Below are 17,093 nucleotides of genomic sequence, written 5' to 3'. Positions count from 1 at the left end.
GTAAACGTACCCGGGAAAAATACAAAAACCAAACATGGGAAGAAATACACTCTATATTCATACGAGCCTCTAAATACAAATCAAGGTGACCCCAAATGGCCAAACAGTCCTTCGACTTAGAATAGGTAGCTATTTAACAAGACAAAAAAAACCCCAAAAACAAAAAAACACAAACCTACATGTTTTCATCTCAGAAAAAGTAGATTTTATTTCGAAAGCCCTATCTGGTGACATAAAAGAAAAAATAAAATAAACGCTTTCCTGGACCTCACATACGCCAATCCCTGTTTCCAATTCCTAAAATCACAGCACCCATAAAAAGCCAGCAGGACAGACTAACCTTGAACTGTGAGCTCACTGTGGGCCGTCGGTGTTTGCTTCCACATTTCAAGGTATCCTGGTTATTGCGGCTTGAAACGTGTTCAAACAGGTCATAGATGAAGTCGAATCTGTGTGAGCAGAGAGGAGCAGGGCCATGAGGGACACGCACCCGGTTATCAGGGGCTGGATTACTATAATTACAACACACTTTCCCGATGAAAGTAACACATCGAGTCCAGGAAGAGCTAAGACAACTTCCAAAGATTTCAAAACAACCATTGCCCGAGGGCTTTAGGCATTGGGGGAAAAAAAATGGTGGCCGCCTTCTGAGCCCCAGTCTTGCAGGAGACAAACGGATTGGGATGAAAGTGACCCGGGGTGGCATGCCAGCAAGGAGCCCTGTGTTTCCAGAGTGCCACCTATGCTTCTGCAGCCCTGATGTCTTTGCCCGTAGGAGGGAGATGTTTTCGCACATCTCACTGTATTTCGAAGATCCAACCAGTTCACAGAGGGAAAAGTGAGATCTGCAGTGAAACACAGTAGGGTTTCCATCCTGCCCCCACCTCTTCCAAGCTACAGGACCAGGGCAGATGCCTGACTTGGCCTCATTTTTCTCATCTGCAAAAGGAGGGTAAGTTAAGAATTTGTCCCACTGTGCTGGCGGTGGGGTGGGGAATGAAATGAGAAAATGTATACAAAAGGCTGAGCACGGTGCCCGGCACAGCGTGAATGATCATGTTACTTTGTTGCTGTTAACGCTGAAAAGCTCTATAAAATTGCCCCTACTAATAAAAAGTAAAAGGCTTCCAATAATTTTTTTTTTGTTTACTTACTTTTGAGAGACAGAGAGATAGAGTGTGAAGAGGGGAGGGACAGAGAGAGGGAGACACAGAATCTGAAACAGGCTCCAGGCTCTGAGCTGTCAGCACAGAGCCTGACGCGGGGCTCAAACTCACAGACCGCGAGATCGTGATCGGAGCCGCAGTCGGATGCTTGACCCACTGAGCCACCCGGGTGCCCCTCCGATAACTTTTTATCTTTCTTGCATGGAAGATGCTACAGCTCTGGGCAGAGGAGTGGGGATGAGTGGCTTCACTGAGACCAGGAAAGGCAGGGACGATGTCTGAGGATCCACACCTCCCGAGGTGGCACCATCAAAGGCGGCCCTGTCACCTCTCACTTTGCCCCATCCCTTTTTCGTTTTTGTTCCAGGGTGCTATTACGTGCTCTTTGAAGTTCTCTAAGTGTGCTTTGAGCGCTTCGGAGGAAAGCTCTGTTTCCATGAAAGTGTCACAGATGTCAAAGGTCAAAGAGCATAGACCAAGCAACAGCCCAAGCCCCTCATTTTTGCAGAGACAAACCTGGACTAAGAAAGAAACTCTTTTACTCCAGTCACAAACCCACTTTACGTTTTGACCGAGGTGACCAGCCAAATGTCACCTTGCTGACCTCCACACCTGTGATCTTTTCACAGCAAAATGCTTTTATTTAACATGAAGGTCATCTTTAAATGTATCAATTAAAATCTAATAACTAAGAAATTGCTTTGACAGCGGATAGAAAAGTACCATTGCTATGGTATTTTGAAAATACCACCATTTTTATTATTGTGTGTATATATATATATATGTATTTTTTTTTTAAAGTAAACTCTATCCCCAATGTGGGGCTTAAACTCACAGCCCCAAGATCAAGAGTCACATGCTCTACTGACTGAGCCAGCCAGGCATCCCTGAACATCTCCATTTTTAAAGAGCTGAAAACTCATCTAAAAATAAGAACAGCTGGGGAGCCTGGGTGCCTCAGTTGGTGGAGCGTCCGACTTCGGCTCAGGTCATGATCTCATGGTCTGTGAGTTCGAGCCCCGTGTCGGGCTGTGCTGACAGCTCAGAGCCTGCTTCAGATTCTGTGTCTCCCTCTCTGCCCCTCCCCTGCTTGTGCTCTGTCTCTCTCTCTCTCTCAAAATAAATAAACATTAAATTACAAAAAATTACAAAAAAAATAAAAGCAAAAATAGCTGCCAATGTTGTAAACAGGGAATCTTTACACAGGAGAGTTCAAACAAATCGAAATACCTTCCATTTCTAAACTCCTATCTGACCCTGTGGGTGGGCTTCCTTCACCTCAATTCAGTCTATGTGACAGTGTAGCCACATGGGGTTGACATTCCTAAAAGTATTACAGATTTTTAAGTAATTGTGCTACTTTCCTAACCTAGATAATAAAAATGTTTCTGTCACAGATTCACTCTGGATCTGAAACAAGTATCGAAAGCTTTCCCTCTGGGTGATTCTTCCCCTTTCTCTCTCACACAGCCTCCTACAAGCAGCTAAGCTAACCAACTACCGATTTAAGGGCGTGAATTTACGATTCGTGCACGAATCAATGCATGTGGAAGTTTGTAGCTGGATGGATGTTTTTTCCTGACATCCCTTCAGCTAGAGACACACGGGTCCTTCGGACCAGAGGATGAAAGCAATTGAACACAGAGCTCTCGGCCTGTTGAGAAGAAAGGTCATCCTGGGCAAGGCCTTCTGTTCTTGAGCCAAGCAGAGCAAATCAAAACTAGCTGTGCATTCATGGGCAAGGCCCTGAACCGCCCCCCAAACTACTTCCCTCATCTGCTTAACAGGACTGACAGTATCTACGTCATAGATACGCTCTTCCTACGGTACCTCATTAAATGGTGGTCAATGCGACTCATATTATTTTCTGTATCGAGGTCATTTTATTAATGAAATATTGCCCATGAAAGAACACAGTAAACCAAGCTGCTTCCATACCGATTTTTTTCTATGTTTGTAAATCTGCACAAGGAATGCTTTGCTTGCTAACGACATATGGGGTTGGAGACCGACATACCGGCTTTCTCGGAGCAAGTTGAGAAGATCATCTCTGAAGGTATCTCTGTTCTTCTCCAAGATGCCCTGGACGTCATACTGCACCTGGGTTAAAAAAAAAAGAAAAAAAAGAAAAAGAAAAAGAAAAACCGTACAGTCGGTCAAAAGAATGATTTCAGGTCATATGCATCCCCTTTAAACACCAGACCCATGAAAGAAGTCATTTCAACATATTTATGTTGGCTTCTGAAATCAGCTATTTCTCTAGGTACCAGACAGGCAAATACCCACAAGGATCTCAAGCAAGAAGTTACCTCTCCAGCGTAGTGCTTCACTCCAAAATTGTTCACTGCAACTCTAGGCTTCACGTAAAAGTGGTTATTCTAATAAAAAAAAAAAAAATACAAGCGCCTAATTTCACTTACTGATTTGCACAGACCTCCAGAAAGAATTGACTACCAGAGATATTGAAAACAATCGCAAAGCCCACCACAGAGCAAAGGTTGAGGACAGAGCATGTGACGCAATTTTATCGAAACCATGGAGCTCTTACCTGGCCTCACAGCAGTGATGTTAAATTCTAAACTCATAAACTGAATGTGGGCATATTCTGACAAGGAGCCCCAAATCTATCCTTTTAACGGATTTCAATTTAGTTCCAGCAATTGGAGAAGAGCTTTGGTTTGAGAAGAAAATTACGTGTGGGGAGCAGAGGAGAGCCAACAGCACTGAAATAGCTTGTGTGTAATCTTAACCCACAGATCTCCTACTCAGACATAATTAAGAATTGGCAGGTTTTGACATACAGCGTGTTGATTGTGTAACTTCTCCAATAAGGTGCTGTCTGTGGCTTGAGGAAAATGGCTTTCTTCATTGATAAGAGCCAGGAGACCAAGTTTCTGGAAGACAGAAGAAAGGTGAATTGAATTCAAAGCTGAACGTCGACCTCAAAATATTTCCTCTCTACTCTCTCAAGTAAGTGGTTAAAGGAAAAGTCATAGAAATTTCTTGGATTAAAAAAATTCAGGGGGCGCCTGGGTGGCTCAGGCGGTTAAGAGTCAGACTTCAGTTCAGGCCATGATCTCGAATAGGGCTCAGCCCCGACAGTGGGGAGCCTACTTGGGATTCTCTCTCTCCATCTTTCTGCCTCTCCCCCACTTGTGTGTGTGCGCACACATGCGCTCTTTCGCTCACTCGCTCTCTCTCTCTCTCAAAATAAAGGTTAAAAAAAAAATTCAGAATACTATAAAGACATCCAATGAATTTAATTTCCACACACACATGGAAAAATGGAACCCACCAGAATTTTGTGAACAAAACTTTTACACTGTCCATTCTACTGGTGCTGGCGAAGCTTTTGATGCTGACTTAAAATCCAAGGGAAGCCAATTCACACACTGTTGATTCTAAAATACGTTGTTCAATGAGACAATAAGTTTGAAGCAGCCAACTATTAAAATTCAACCTTGCACATTTACATGTATGTTTCCAAATGGTCCATTGTGTTCTAAACATTCACATCTTTGATGTGCATGTTCACACAAGCTATTCTGTTCCCATAAATATGAATCAGCCCAGCTGGACACCCTTGGGACTGGTAACAAGCCTGCAACAATGTTACCTTCTCAATCAGGTCCAGGCATTCTCCATTGTCTATCCAGTCAATATCTTCCCACACCAATCCTTCCCTGTGGAAAGATTTAAAAGGGCTAAGTTATAATAAAATAGAGTTTTAAAACTAATTTACGGCTTTTTATTTTTTTTTTTTACTTTTAAATGGAATTCTACGAGCTCTTACCTGCTATATTCTAGTTGTTCCAGAGAAAAAATATGCTTGTTGAAATATTCCTGAAGTTTCTCATTTGCATAGTTTATATTGAACTGCTCAAAGTGATTAACCTAAGGGGGGGAACCATTCAACACGTATCTTTAGTGCCCTTCCTATTACATACAAAGGTGAAGAAAGGGCAAAAAAGAAAAAAAAAATCTGCAGAGAAAAATACCAGTATTCATGTGAAGAGAGTGAAGTCAATAAGTGGATAGAAAAAAATTCATGCATCCCACCCATGAGAAGCATACCTCGAAGTTTTCAAATCCAAAGATGTCAAGGATGCCAATAGATTTGAAGTCATCTTTGCCTTTGATCCTACTGTTAATCTTCTTAATCACCCACTCGAAGCAGCGTGCATAAAGTGCCATGGCCAAGGAGTCTCTGCTGTCTTCTGCCTGCAGGAGAGGGGGACACGGTCACCGCCTCCCACTGACCACGGAAGCCCAGGCAGGTGATTCCATCCCAGACCCCTCGGGGGACACACACTGAACAGGAAGAACACCCGTGCACCCGACACCCAGAAAGACACGGATGTCTCAAGAAAGAGTAAACTGGAGCTCACTCACTCGCTCTACACGCAGGAGTCACCGAGACTTCTTTCATTCGTATTATTTTTTTAAATCTAATTTATTGTCGAACTGGCTCCCATACAATACCCAGTGCTCATCCCAACAAATGCCCTCCTCGATGCCCATCACTAAGACTTCTTTGAAATATCAGGCTTTCAAACTCAAGTTTTTATGTTAATTGTAGGAAAGAATCTGAACCAGTATGGGTAGCTACAAGTTTTGTCATGTTTAAAACATGGGGCACCTGGGTGGCTCAGTCGTTTGAGCGTCCGACTTGATTTCAGCTCAGGTCATGATCTCGCAGTTCGTGGGCTCGAACTCTGCGTGGGGCTCTGTGCTGACAGCGAGGAGCCTGCTGGGGGTTCTCTCTCCCCCTCTCTCTGCCCCTCCCCAACTCGCTCTCCCTCTCTCTTAAGATAAACAAACTTAAAAAATAAATTGATATTAGACGGGCTGGCACATATAACTGGCTTCAGACAGTAACAGAAGCAGAAATACATAATACTACATAATAATAACAAATAATCATGGTTAGTGTTTATTTAGTGCTTACGTATCTAGCACATTTATTACTATCCTTACAAGAATCCTACGGCTTAGGTATGACAATTACCCTTGCCTTACAGAGGAGCAAACAGACACAACGGATGCATTCTCCAAGGACAGAAAATAATATGTCAGGACTCAGACTCAGGAACCCTCCATCATGCCCGGTCGGTCCTCTGGAACACCCTGCTACGCTACCTCTAAGAAAACGAACAACTCTGGTCTATTCCCTTCGGCGTGGGTATCTTCTTTCTTTCGATCATGAACCAAACCCCTTTGAGTGGTGTGCTGTAGTGCCTCATTTGAATCAAAGCCACAGATCTGAAAACCCGGGGGTATCTGCTAAGACGAGTTTTGGCGGCGAAGCGCGTGTACCTGTTGAACGGTGAGGGGCGTAAGGATCTCCTCCCCCCTGAGGAACATGGACCTCTGCGTCAGAGCATCCGTGAGCTGTGCTGAGTCCAACCCCAGTAACTCTGCAGACCTGCCCAGGGCTGGAAATGAAGGCAAACAAGGCAAAAGTGACTGACCCAAGAAGGAACGGGCCACGGGACCCCAAAGGGACCCCCACGCAGAGACATGGGTTCAGAGCCAACTCCACACTGCGACACGTGAGGCCAGAGAACATTCCTAAATCCCGCGGGTAGAATCTAGAGAACGCACATTTCGTCACTCGGTTAATCACTCCCTTGATGAGTCTTAGGCTAGTGGCCTGACGTCCGGACCAAGTGTGGTCCTGAGACCCCGGCTCCAAGACCCCGCCATAAAGGTTTGCAAGGTCCTAACTCTTTTCAGTGATCCGAAGAGGTCGCTTGCTGTTTCCTTTAACTCGGAGTTTCCAGTGGCTACATGACATGAGGGAGCTCACCAAAGTGACTGCAGCAGGTAAGAGAACCCGGCTGTCCTCCCCGACCTCTGATATTTTCAAAATGTGCAAAAAATGTAAGCCAATGTCGCTCTTCTCGCGGATTTTCTTCTGTTTGGGAAGATAGTCTTTTGAATAAAAACACACTATTTATTTCAATACGCAAGGGGCTTCTGATGGTGATTGCACAATTAATTTTCAAAAACATCTCAGTTTTTATTTCTAATGCGATAACATGAACAGACATGACCCACATAAAGGAAAAAGCCCTGGGGCGTCCTCTACGGTTTGAAGATGATTGAGACGCTCTGGGACCAAACGCGTGAGAACCGCTGACCTACAGCTCTGGCCTCATCTGAGGCCACTTCAAACTTTAACTCATCTGCCCCCCCCCCACCCCCCAGCCCTTGTGCCCTGACACGTGGCTTCCATCAGGAAAGTCTCAAGAGTAAACACATCAACTACTTCTGGAAAGTGACTATTGACGTGGCGATGTGCATATTCACTCGTTTAATCTTGACAACACGGCCGTGCTTTATAGACCAGAAGTCAGTGGTGTTGAGGGGACACGTTATAACCCAAGGAACCGGCCTGTGGCAGAGCTGGACCCTGAGCCAAGCGGTCAGGCTTGAAAACAGCGTTCACCATTACACTGCGTCACCACTCGAGAACTACGAAAAACTACAGCGACACTACGCCCCTGACCCGTAACATTTATCCCGGTTGCTCCCATTTCTTTACCGGGTCCATTTTCCTCTTTTCTTGGTAAGAATGAGAACACAGCCACCATGCCACCCAGCAATCCCTTCTTAGATGCTTGGACCCTTTCTCGGCTGATCATTCGCATCAAATACAAAGTTCTCTGTCCCGGGCTCAGAAAGCCCTTTCTGCAAAAGGGCGGATAGTAAATACTTTAGGTCCAAGTTCCCTAGGAGGAAAAAGCCAAGGAAGGGAGGAAGGGAGGAAGGCAGGGGTCATCTTACCCGTTTTGAAGGACACCTGGGCCCCACCAGCCGTGATAAATTCTATGTTCCCAAGATGTAATACACCAGCAAGCAACCTCAAAATTTCCCGAACTTCTTCCTTGCTGAACTGCATGACTTCCATCGCCGTCTGAAAGACAGTAACTGTGTTCAATTTTTTTGCGGGTGTTTTCCCCACGCTAAAGAAAATGAAAACCTCCCCGCTCAATAAAAGTGTCAGGTATTGTTCTACAGGCAAGAAACCAGGAGACAGACTCACGGGCCCTCAATTTCAAGGGATAAAGACCTTGCAGAGCCACACAGAAAATAACGTGATGTTAGGGAAGAACTGCAGGGGCACCTGGGGTGGCTCAGTGGGTTGAGCGCCCGGCTCTTGATTTCAGCTCAGGACACGATCTCACAGTGCAAGCGACGTGGCCCCGCGTCGGGCTCTGCAACGGCCACGCAGAGCCTGCCTGGGACTCTCCCCTCTCTTCTCTCTCTCTCTGCCCCTCCCCTGCTCACCTTTCTAACTAAATATTTAAACGCTAAACAGACATTGAAATTAAAAAAAACATTAAGAAAAAAGAACTGTAGAATGTGGAGTGCTCACCCCACCAATGGGGAAAAATGAGATATTATACGTAGAGGCTTCCCAGTTATGTCACAGCAGAATCACCTCAGAGAGTCACAGTAATGACGGTGATAAGGAAATGCTTTTTCTGTACATACTGAAGCATAACGGAACATTTATTTTCTTCCACATGAACTGGTGGGGTGAGGGTGAGACTTCATGGGGCTGCTCCAGCGTAAACTCTGGAGCCTTCCCTTGACGGTTAAATGCAGCAGGGACCCAAATCGGGGGAATAACATTCTTTCTTAGGAACTCTGTAGACAGGAGAGTCTCTGCTCCTTTTATAATAGATCCTCATGGAACAGATGAATGGAGAAAAACACACCAGCGACTACAGGAGACGAGGTCTGTCCCCAAATACAAGTATCCTGACAGCGGAAGCCAGGCGTCTTCTGAATCCCACCCAAGATGTGCTCATTTTCTAGCGTGATGTAGAAGCCACATGCTTGTCAAGAAGAAACCACCCCTCGCCCCCAACTGAGGACAGAACTGTTGGCCACACTGACGAAAATAACCCACCAGGGGTTACGTCAGACCCACAACGTAATAACTACGACCACGACAATCACTTTGGGAGACCAGGAAGGAAACCACGCGCCATTTTGAAGCAACAGAAATTAGACAAGGAAACAACCAGAGATTTAAAAATGTGAGAAGTGTAACTTCTTTTTAAGGAGAAGACAATAAAGGGAAAACAAAGGGCAACAACAATAGGCAGGAAAATTTAAAAATTATAAGGGAAGGAGCCATCGCTTAAGCTGTAATAAAAGACACATGAGCAAAACAACGCAACAGGCATTTCTTATTGGAGCAAATGCAGGATAATAACTTCTATTAAATTAGCCAAAAACTTGTGGATGTTAAACCTAAAACTGGTGAAACTGGGACATTTATGCACTGATTACCAGTACACAAGTTAATATAATCTTTTGAGAAAACAAGACTATATGGTACCACTGTGTTGGCCACAAATGTGGATAACTGTCGAGTGTTCAGAGAGGTTAAGGAACTCTCACAGGGCTACCCAGCCAAGATTCAAAATCGGGCCCCACGAACACAGAGTCCACGAACTTATTATCCAGCCAGATGCTATTACTTTCTAAAGACATAAAAAAGAAAACGCAATCTCCTGCATTATCTTCCATAACTTCAATGCTAGAAATTTACTACAAAGAAAATCTCAACACAATAGAAGTTCTGTAAAATATCCCCCACGGTGTAATCTTAACACGTTAAGAGAAACTATTTACTCAGGGGTGAGAAGACTCATTTCATGGGTGCAAACAGAAATTGGCACAAAGAATAAAAACGATTAGTCAAGTGCTTATCAATTAAAAAGAAACATATGGAAAATTATTCAAATTCACTTATCCTAAAAGTTAAAGGAATGACAGTTAAGGAATACAAATAATTTCTTATTCTCAAGCCTCTTGAAAAGGTGGTAAGAACCAAACTAAACAGCAAAATAATTATAAAGCACGTCCACTATGCTAAAGTTAGTATTTTCCATCTCCATGGTTAAAGTTATCCTCCTATATTAATAAGACCTATTCAACACTAACTTATAAAAATTCTTAGATCATAGAACGATATGGAAATGTAAGTCTTCACTGTTTAAATCAACTACTTGGAGTCTATATAACACTAAGAGGAAGTAAGACTTTAAAAATACTAACTTTGCAGTAGCACAAAATGTCAAGCTATCAAATGAAAAATATCGAGAGATGCCCCATGAAAAAATTCTCGAAGTTCCTAAAATACATACAGAAGTTATACATGGAGACATGAAAGCAAATGAATCAAATGTGCTTACGGTATTAATAAGTTTGACTACTTGCAATCTAACCCTAAGTGAGTCAGGAGCGTGGTGATAAGGAATAATTATATTAATCATACTATGGGGTAATTTAATGGGTGCAACCAATTACCAGCAATGTGGACACGCATGCTAAAATTACTGGCAAGACCCTTTACTTGTGTCCTATTGTCTTGTTTAAAATCTTTTTAGTCACAATCTCCACCCCTTTGGCAAGAGGAGCCACTTTCTAAAAAAAATTTTTTAATGTTTATTTTTGAGAGAGAGGGGGAGAGAGAGAGAGAGAGAGAGAGAGAGAGAGTGTGTGTGTGTGTGTGTGTGTGAGAGAGAGAGAGAGAGAGAGAGAGAGCGAGCAGGGAAGGGGCACAAAGAGATGGAGACGCAGAGTCCAAAGCAGGCTGCAGGCTCTAAGCTGTCAGCCTGATGCGGGCCTCGAACCCACAAATTGCAACACCGTGACCTGAGCCGAAGTCAGACGCTCCATCGACTGAGCCACCCAGACGCCCCAAGAGTAGCCGCTTTAAAGCTTATTATAATGATCTTATTTTCTCAGCAGTAGGGCTCAAGACTCAAAAAACCGTGGTGGGAAATTCTCAGGATAGTTCAGAAGCACTGAACAGCAATTTAGTTACGAAACTGGCAAAAAATTACACAGAGTATTTTCAGTAATGTCCTTATTAGGCACAGAGAAAAACAGGTGTTTGGGAAACTGGGGGCTGGGGGTGGGGGGGGATGACAAATATGTGATCTGGTCCCAACCATGAAGAGACAAAGGAAGCCAGGCTCATCACCCTGGAAATGAATAGAAAAGAGGGGCAAATTTCAGATGCCAAAAGGTATATCCACTCAGGGTCTCAGGCAGTTGGCTGTGAGGTGCGGAGATGCCATTCCGGAAGGCAAAGGGGCCACAGATGAATCTTGAACAAATGGTGCCCCTGGAATGGTGGAAGTGGAGGCTATTCTGGCCATAGTAAGTTCCAAATAAGCAATCTGATAATAATTTATCATGGGGAGCCTGACTGGCTCAGTCAGTAGAGCATGTGACTCTTGATCTTGGGGTTGTAAGTTCAAGCCCCATGTTGGATGCAGAGATTACTTAAAAATGAAATCTTAAAAAAATCATAATTTATCATGTAACGCTCTATGAGGCAATATTATGTTATTTTATAATATAAATTTGCTTATGCTCCCAAGTTCTCTACCACTGAAAGAGACTGAAGTTTTCACATTTGGCAAAATTAAGGTATAAAGTCCGCCTTAATAAAATTGGACTCATGTGGAATGAATTTATGTATACATATACATGGGCTCAAAACAACTAAAAACCCATGGATATATCCAGTAAGGCTGGGTCCAGTCCTGGTCCGCAGCCAAGCACTCTAAAAATATTCAACATTTGTGGCATAAGAGAATCTGAAAAGATTATCACCCAAAGACTCCTGTTATTTCTCACACATTTCATCCGCCCCCATTCTGGTGGGTCAAATGCAAGCAATACAATAAATTAGTTGCTCTCATTGACTTGAAATAGCTTGCATCTAAGCAGTTTCTAGGGCAACTTGAAAGGCTGCATAAACAAATGGTTATGAAACACAGAGTCTGCCCCAGGGGTGAAAAAAAAACAAACAGGTCCCCTATAGCTCCCATGATACTTTACAGGCACTCATTTATATTCATGCCAAGTGGTGGCAATGATAAACTCTAAAAATACATAAAGCAAATTCTCAGTAAAATAAAGAAAATCCTTAAAAGGTCCTATTGCCAGAGTATACGGACATTAAAGTTGATGGATCATTTTTTTTAGTAGCTAAGAATGAACACCAGAAATGACATTTTCATACAGAATTCACAGAAACAATTTCTCTCCATGAACATTTCAACATATTATGCAAACAAATGTCCTTCAGGCTTAACGGAATGCGGTTCCTTTCCTTCCTTTGGTCCAAAAACCTCTGGGAAAAAAGCTTCATGAAATTGAAATATGAAGATACCAATTTATTTTTTTATTTAAAAAAAAATTTGTGGGGCGCCTGGGTGGCGCAGTCGGTTAAGTGTCCGACTTCAGCCAGGTCACGATCTCGCGGTCCGTGAGTTCGAGCCCCGCGTCAGGCTCTGGGCTGATGGCTCAGAGCCTGGAGCCTGTTTCCGATTCTGTGTCTCCCTCTCTCTCTGCCCCTCCCCCGTTCATGCTCTGTCTCTCTCTGTCCCAAAAATAAATAAACGTTGAAAAAAAAAAATTCAAAAAAAAAATTTGTTTCAGAGAGAGAGCATGCATGCCTGGGGGAGTTTTTAACCATTCCTGTGTCACTCCTGGTTACAGAGTGCTGCCTAAGGCAGAATAGTGGGCTGGCTGGCATTGATAGGATACTTACGATTATATTCCCATATTACAGAAATGACAATTCTGGGAATGTAATCATAACTAGGTAATCACAAAAGGCAGCCTATTTACTGTAAAAATATAACACAGAATGATAAAATAAGATTGTAGAATTCTGCCTCACGAGAGAACATTTTTTTTGTTCTCAGCCTTCTTTCTGCACACGTAATTACTACATGAATTATCGTATATCAAATTATACATAAAATTTTTTTTTAAATAAAAGGATTATCTAGTGTTGCAGCTTATCTTTCTCAGGTTTAAAATAAATTTTCCATGTAATTGAATATACTTGAACGTGTTTTGCTTGCTGTAATGGATCTTATTTTACCAATATAACAAATTATTTAAGCCATTCCCCAATTTGCGATTCTTGCAGGTTTAGCTATAGAAAAGAGAATTTTTCCTCCTTTCTGAAAAGGTGCACATCGTTTTTCCTTTTCTGACTACATTGCTTAGAACTTCCAGAAGGTTAAATAATAGTAAAAATTACACGTTCCTGATTTTACTTACTAGCAGCTAAGTTTTCATTTACATTTCTGGTAGGTTGACACTAAAAAGTAATCACAACATAAATATAGAAAATTGAATACTTGTAAATACATAAACGGAACATTTGTAAGCTTGTTGCGTACCTCTCTGTCAATTTCACGTACAAATTGTTCTTCCTTTCTAGATGATCTTTCCATCGTAAGATCAGATTTTAAAGGCCAAAACCTACTCTTTCAAATAAAGAATAGGAGCCAGCAATCACCGAAGGCAGGGCAAGCCTCAGAAGTTTACCAGTAGTTAACAAAAAGAACAAACGATTCTCAATCAGAAAACGAAGCCCCCAGAGGAAAGCAGAGGAAAGCCATGGGAGTAACTTCTCAGGGGCACTTCCAGAACAAGGGGAGGACTGATGCCCAGTGCACCCTAGTGGCCAGCGAGCTAATCAGTACAAGACCTGCCATTCTTGGATAATTATCTGTCTTCTGCCACAACGTCCTTTCATCACAAAGCATGGTTCTCCAGCTTCAAGAAAGAAGAAGAAAACAGGAAAAAAAAATCCCAAGAGAAGTCTTTCTTCACCAAAAATGAGTTTTTATATTTATTCGAACACACAGTAAAGACCATAATAAACGAACTGAAACGGGATGAAGTCTGAGTAGTGACAAATCCAGGGGCCAAATGAAACTGGGAAAGAAAACTTAAAATACTTAAAACACATTTTGGAAAATCCAATTCACAGGGCCAAATCCCCTGCTGTCCAGCCTACGCAGCAAAAAGGCACCCTCAGCAGGGGGCTTTTTTTGTTAACAGGTTCAAGAGAGGAGATTGGGCAAAAGAAGTCCAAGCCCCCCGCCCCCTGCATTATAAATGACAGATAAAAGACCCACAGAGGGAAGATGATCCTGATATTTGAGCCAATCCTGCTTTTAATTTCATTTTCAACTTAAGACGTGAAAAAATGATGTTATGAGATGCATTCACTTAAAAAAATACCCTGGTTTCATTCCACAAGGCATTTTTATGATGAATCTAGAAGAGCAAATGGGGATAGTGAAGAGAGAAGCGTTGACAGATGTAAAGATAAGAACCTGACAGACAAAAGCAGGTACCACCGACCTGCCTTGTGGTTTAGAGTCTTTGGAGTTAAACCTTCCACACCAGCTCTATTAGGTACCGTGTGTGGTTAGGCTGGTCACCAACCTCCCCGGGTCGCAGGGTGCAGACAGCCGGGATTCCTACCCTCAGGGTTCAGAGCAATGAGAGAGATGGCCGGGGAAGTCCGTACGGTAAGTGCTCGATGTCAGCTGCACTGACAATGGTGACTCCACCCTCGATCCGCTGTCTCCAGCTACTACAGTAGTGACTCTGGCATTTCTGGAAGAACCACATCAGCAAAACCGACCGGCCACTCTCAATCAGGTGGGGCTGTTAATAAAGCTTCACAACCAGGCTTCCTGAATGTTGTCACCGTATAACAAGTCCTTGTGATATCAGAAAACTACAAGACGCTCACTTATCCACACCTCAGAGTTGTAAGGTGACTATTCTTGCAGAGAAACAAACAAGATCCTAACAGTTACTTGGTCTAATGGTTGACAGGTTTGTTTTTAGCCATGGAAATGGTTATTACAAAACTACACACACACATATAATATATACATATTTAATATGATATATTATATGTATATTTGTAAGCTCAAAAAAGAAAGCTTGGCACGATCCAATGTCAAGCCTATGATTTTTTTATTTTTAGTAGACTGTTCCAAGTCAACCTCCCATCTGTCCTGAATGTCACAGACATTCATCCAACTTCTAAAGAAAGAGGATTCTCTTCCAGTCTGGAACAGTCTTTATCATGAGTGGGAACAAGAAGCAAGCACCTGTTCTCGCACAGCGGTGCAAATGTAATTACTTCATTAACAAAATATTGTTTGAAACAGAAAATGAAACGTGTCATTTTTTTAGGGGGTTGTCGCTCTTAAGAAGGCAAAAGAACAACGTAACTTACAATCACTTCCCTAAAGGATTCCTGGTCACTGATTGTCTTGTCTTCTACACATCCAGACTGACTCAAGTAGTGGTAGTTTTCTGGCACAGATAAATAAAATTCTTCTGCAAAAAGACAACGAAAAATGCGAGTATCAGTACTTGACTGGCCAGGATAAGACAGAGTCCAAGAGAGTTTTCACTTTGTAACTTCAAAAGATAAAATACATAAATAATTCTATGCTAACAGCCCCCTATTAAAATACAGAGCTCTGAATCATCACCTAGAGAAAGCAAAAATAATTTCATTAAATTAGATGGCGTGATAGAAAATGTTATTTAAAAAATAACTGATGAGGACCCTGTCTTGGCTGTTCTCTCTTAAAAACCAAATGTTTAGAAATTAGCTTTATTTGAGTGTGGTTTAAGAGTAAACCAGTTACGAGGCGTTATATAGTTTCTCATCAATATTGTACAAGTCGGAAAAGTCTCAAGATTCCAAAAACAAACAAGACATTTAAGACTTCCCTTTTGATGATTTCCCCCCTACGTTATTTGGCTCTAAAATGGACTCAGCATCTTTTGGCCCGTCTCTCCCACGTTTTGTTTCAATCGATGGAACACCAACAAAGCCCAAAGAGAGTTTTTGCATTTACCGACGGCTTTTCAAGGGAAGACAAGTTGCTAGTCCGTGTTTCCCCGCTGGTCTCCCACCACTCACCTCTCTGTTCATGTTCTAGCCCTGCCAGCAGTGCATAGAATATGTGATAATTCCTTTCCCCGGGGTTTTGCCTTACTACTCGGTTCTGTGGGGAGAAATCAGATTTCGACTCAGAGAGGTTTCCTCTGTTTAATGAGCACAAACCAGTAATTTCCAAAGATCATTACTACAGAAGAAAATGTGAATTAAATGTTTACTTACTTTTTCTAATAAATCTTCATGCGAAAAGCAATGGCAAGTCAAGGAACAAAACAAGGAGATCACATGCTCAATTACCCTTCAATTTTCTAGCCTTTGTGACCCAAATAATGACAAATCCTTGCTCTCTGGGCACCTAGGTGGCTCAGCCGGTCAAGCAGCCGACTTCGGCTCAGGTCATGGTCTCGCGGTTTGTCAGTTCGAGCCCCGCGTCGGGCTCTGTCTATGCTGACAGCTCAGAGCCTGGAGCCTGCTTCAGATTCTGGGTGTCCCTCTCTCTCTGTCCCTCCCCCACTTGCACTCTGTCTCTCCCTCTCCCTCTCTCTCAAAAATAAACATTAAAAAATAAAATAAAATAAAAACAAATCCCTGCTCTTTGACACAGAGACCTCCAGTGCCAAGAGACAAGCCAACAAAGCATAGGCTATTTCACCTAAATCCAATTCAAACAGGACACATGACCTCCTCGGAGGTGCCACGCTATTTGACAGAATTCATTCCAAACAAAAAAACCTGACGCTTGATGAGGATTCCAATTTTCCTGATTACAGACAGTATCGAAGTTTCCGAAAGAAAGATGGTTCTCCTAGAATAATTAATAGGTCCGACAGAGTAATATTAGAGCAAAACCTGGAATGTGTCACATTCTTTAACTGCCCTTGTGGTAACCAAGAACAGTTCGTCCTTTTACAGAGTCAAACACTCAAAACAAGAACCACAAGAAACAGGATACAATCTACAATTCTCCCGCCCTGAATATTCCCCTTCTGGCAGATGTTCAGCTGAACAAACTTCCCAAAGCGACTGGAGTTGTTGTTGTACACGGTCTTCGCGTTGCCGAAAGCTTCCATGATGGGGCTGTGATAGAAGTGAGGACAGCTTCGTTATCAAATAAACAAGTCACAAGATGTCAATTTCGGCACACCGGCTCT

At 42.7% G+C, this 17,093-nt stretch overlaps 1 protein-coding gene across 3 annotated transcripts in view; it reads right to left on the bottom strand.

Annotated features, from left to right (window-relative positions):
• MYO10 (myosin X) overlaps window positions 1-17,093 on the bottom strand; it is a 227,509-nt gene that overhangs the window by 79,433 nt on the left and 130,983 nt on the right. For all 3 annotated transcript variants that reach the window (XM_047860033.1, XM_047860040.1, XM_047860050.1), the window contains 13 exons: window positions 16,895-17,019; window positions 16,165-16,178; window positions 15,964-16,048; window positions 15,265-15,368; window positions 7,956-8,085; window positions 6,483-6,601; window positions 5,241-5,387; window positions 4,960-5,060; window positions 4,783-4,849; window positions 3,968-4,060; window positions 3,476-3,544; window positions 3,184-3,266; window positions 341-449 (listed from right to left, as the gene is read on the bottom strand). In XM_047860033.1, coding sequence (XP_047715989.1) covers window positions 341-449; window positions 3,184-3,266; window positions 3,476-3,544; window positions 3,968-4,060; window positions 4,783-4,849; window positions 4,960-5,060; window positions 5,241-5,387; window positions 6,483-6,601; window positions 7,956-8,085; window positions 15,265-15,368; window positions 15,964-16,048; window positions 16,165-16,178; window positions 16,895-17,019 — 1,246 coding nt within the window. The remainder of the gene's footprint in view (window positions 1-340; window positions 450-3,183; window positions 3,267-3,475; window positions 3,545-3,967; window positions 4,061-4,782; window positions 4,850-4,959; window positions 5,061-5,240; window positions 5,388-6,482; window positions 6,602-7,955; window positions 8,086-15,264; window positions 15,369-15,963; window positions 16,049-16,164; window positions 16,179-16,894; window positions 17,020-17,093) is intronic.

This window comes from Prionailurus viverrinus, chromosome A1 (genome assembly GCF_022837055.1).
Source record: "Prionailurus viverrinus isolate Anna chromosome A1, UM_Priviv_1.0, whole genome shotgun sequence".
NCBI classification, from domain to species: domain Eukaryota; kingdom Metazoa; phylum Chordata; class Mammalia; order Carnivora; family Felidae; genus Prionailurus; species Prionailurus viverrinus.
The sequence above is the reverse complement of the archived record's forward strand: the minus strand, read 5'-3'. Positions and strand labels throughout refer to the sequence as shown.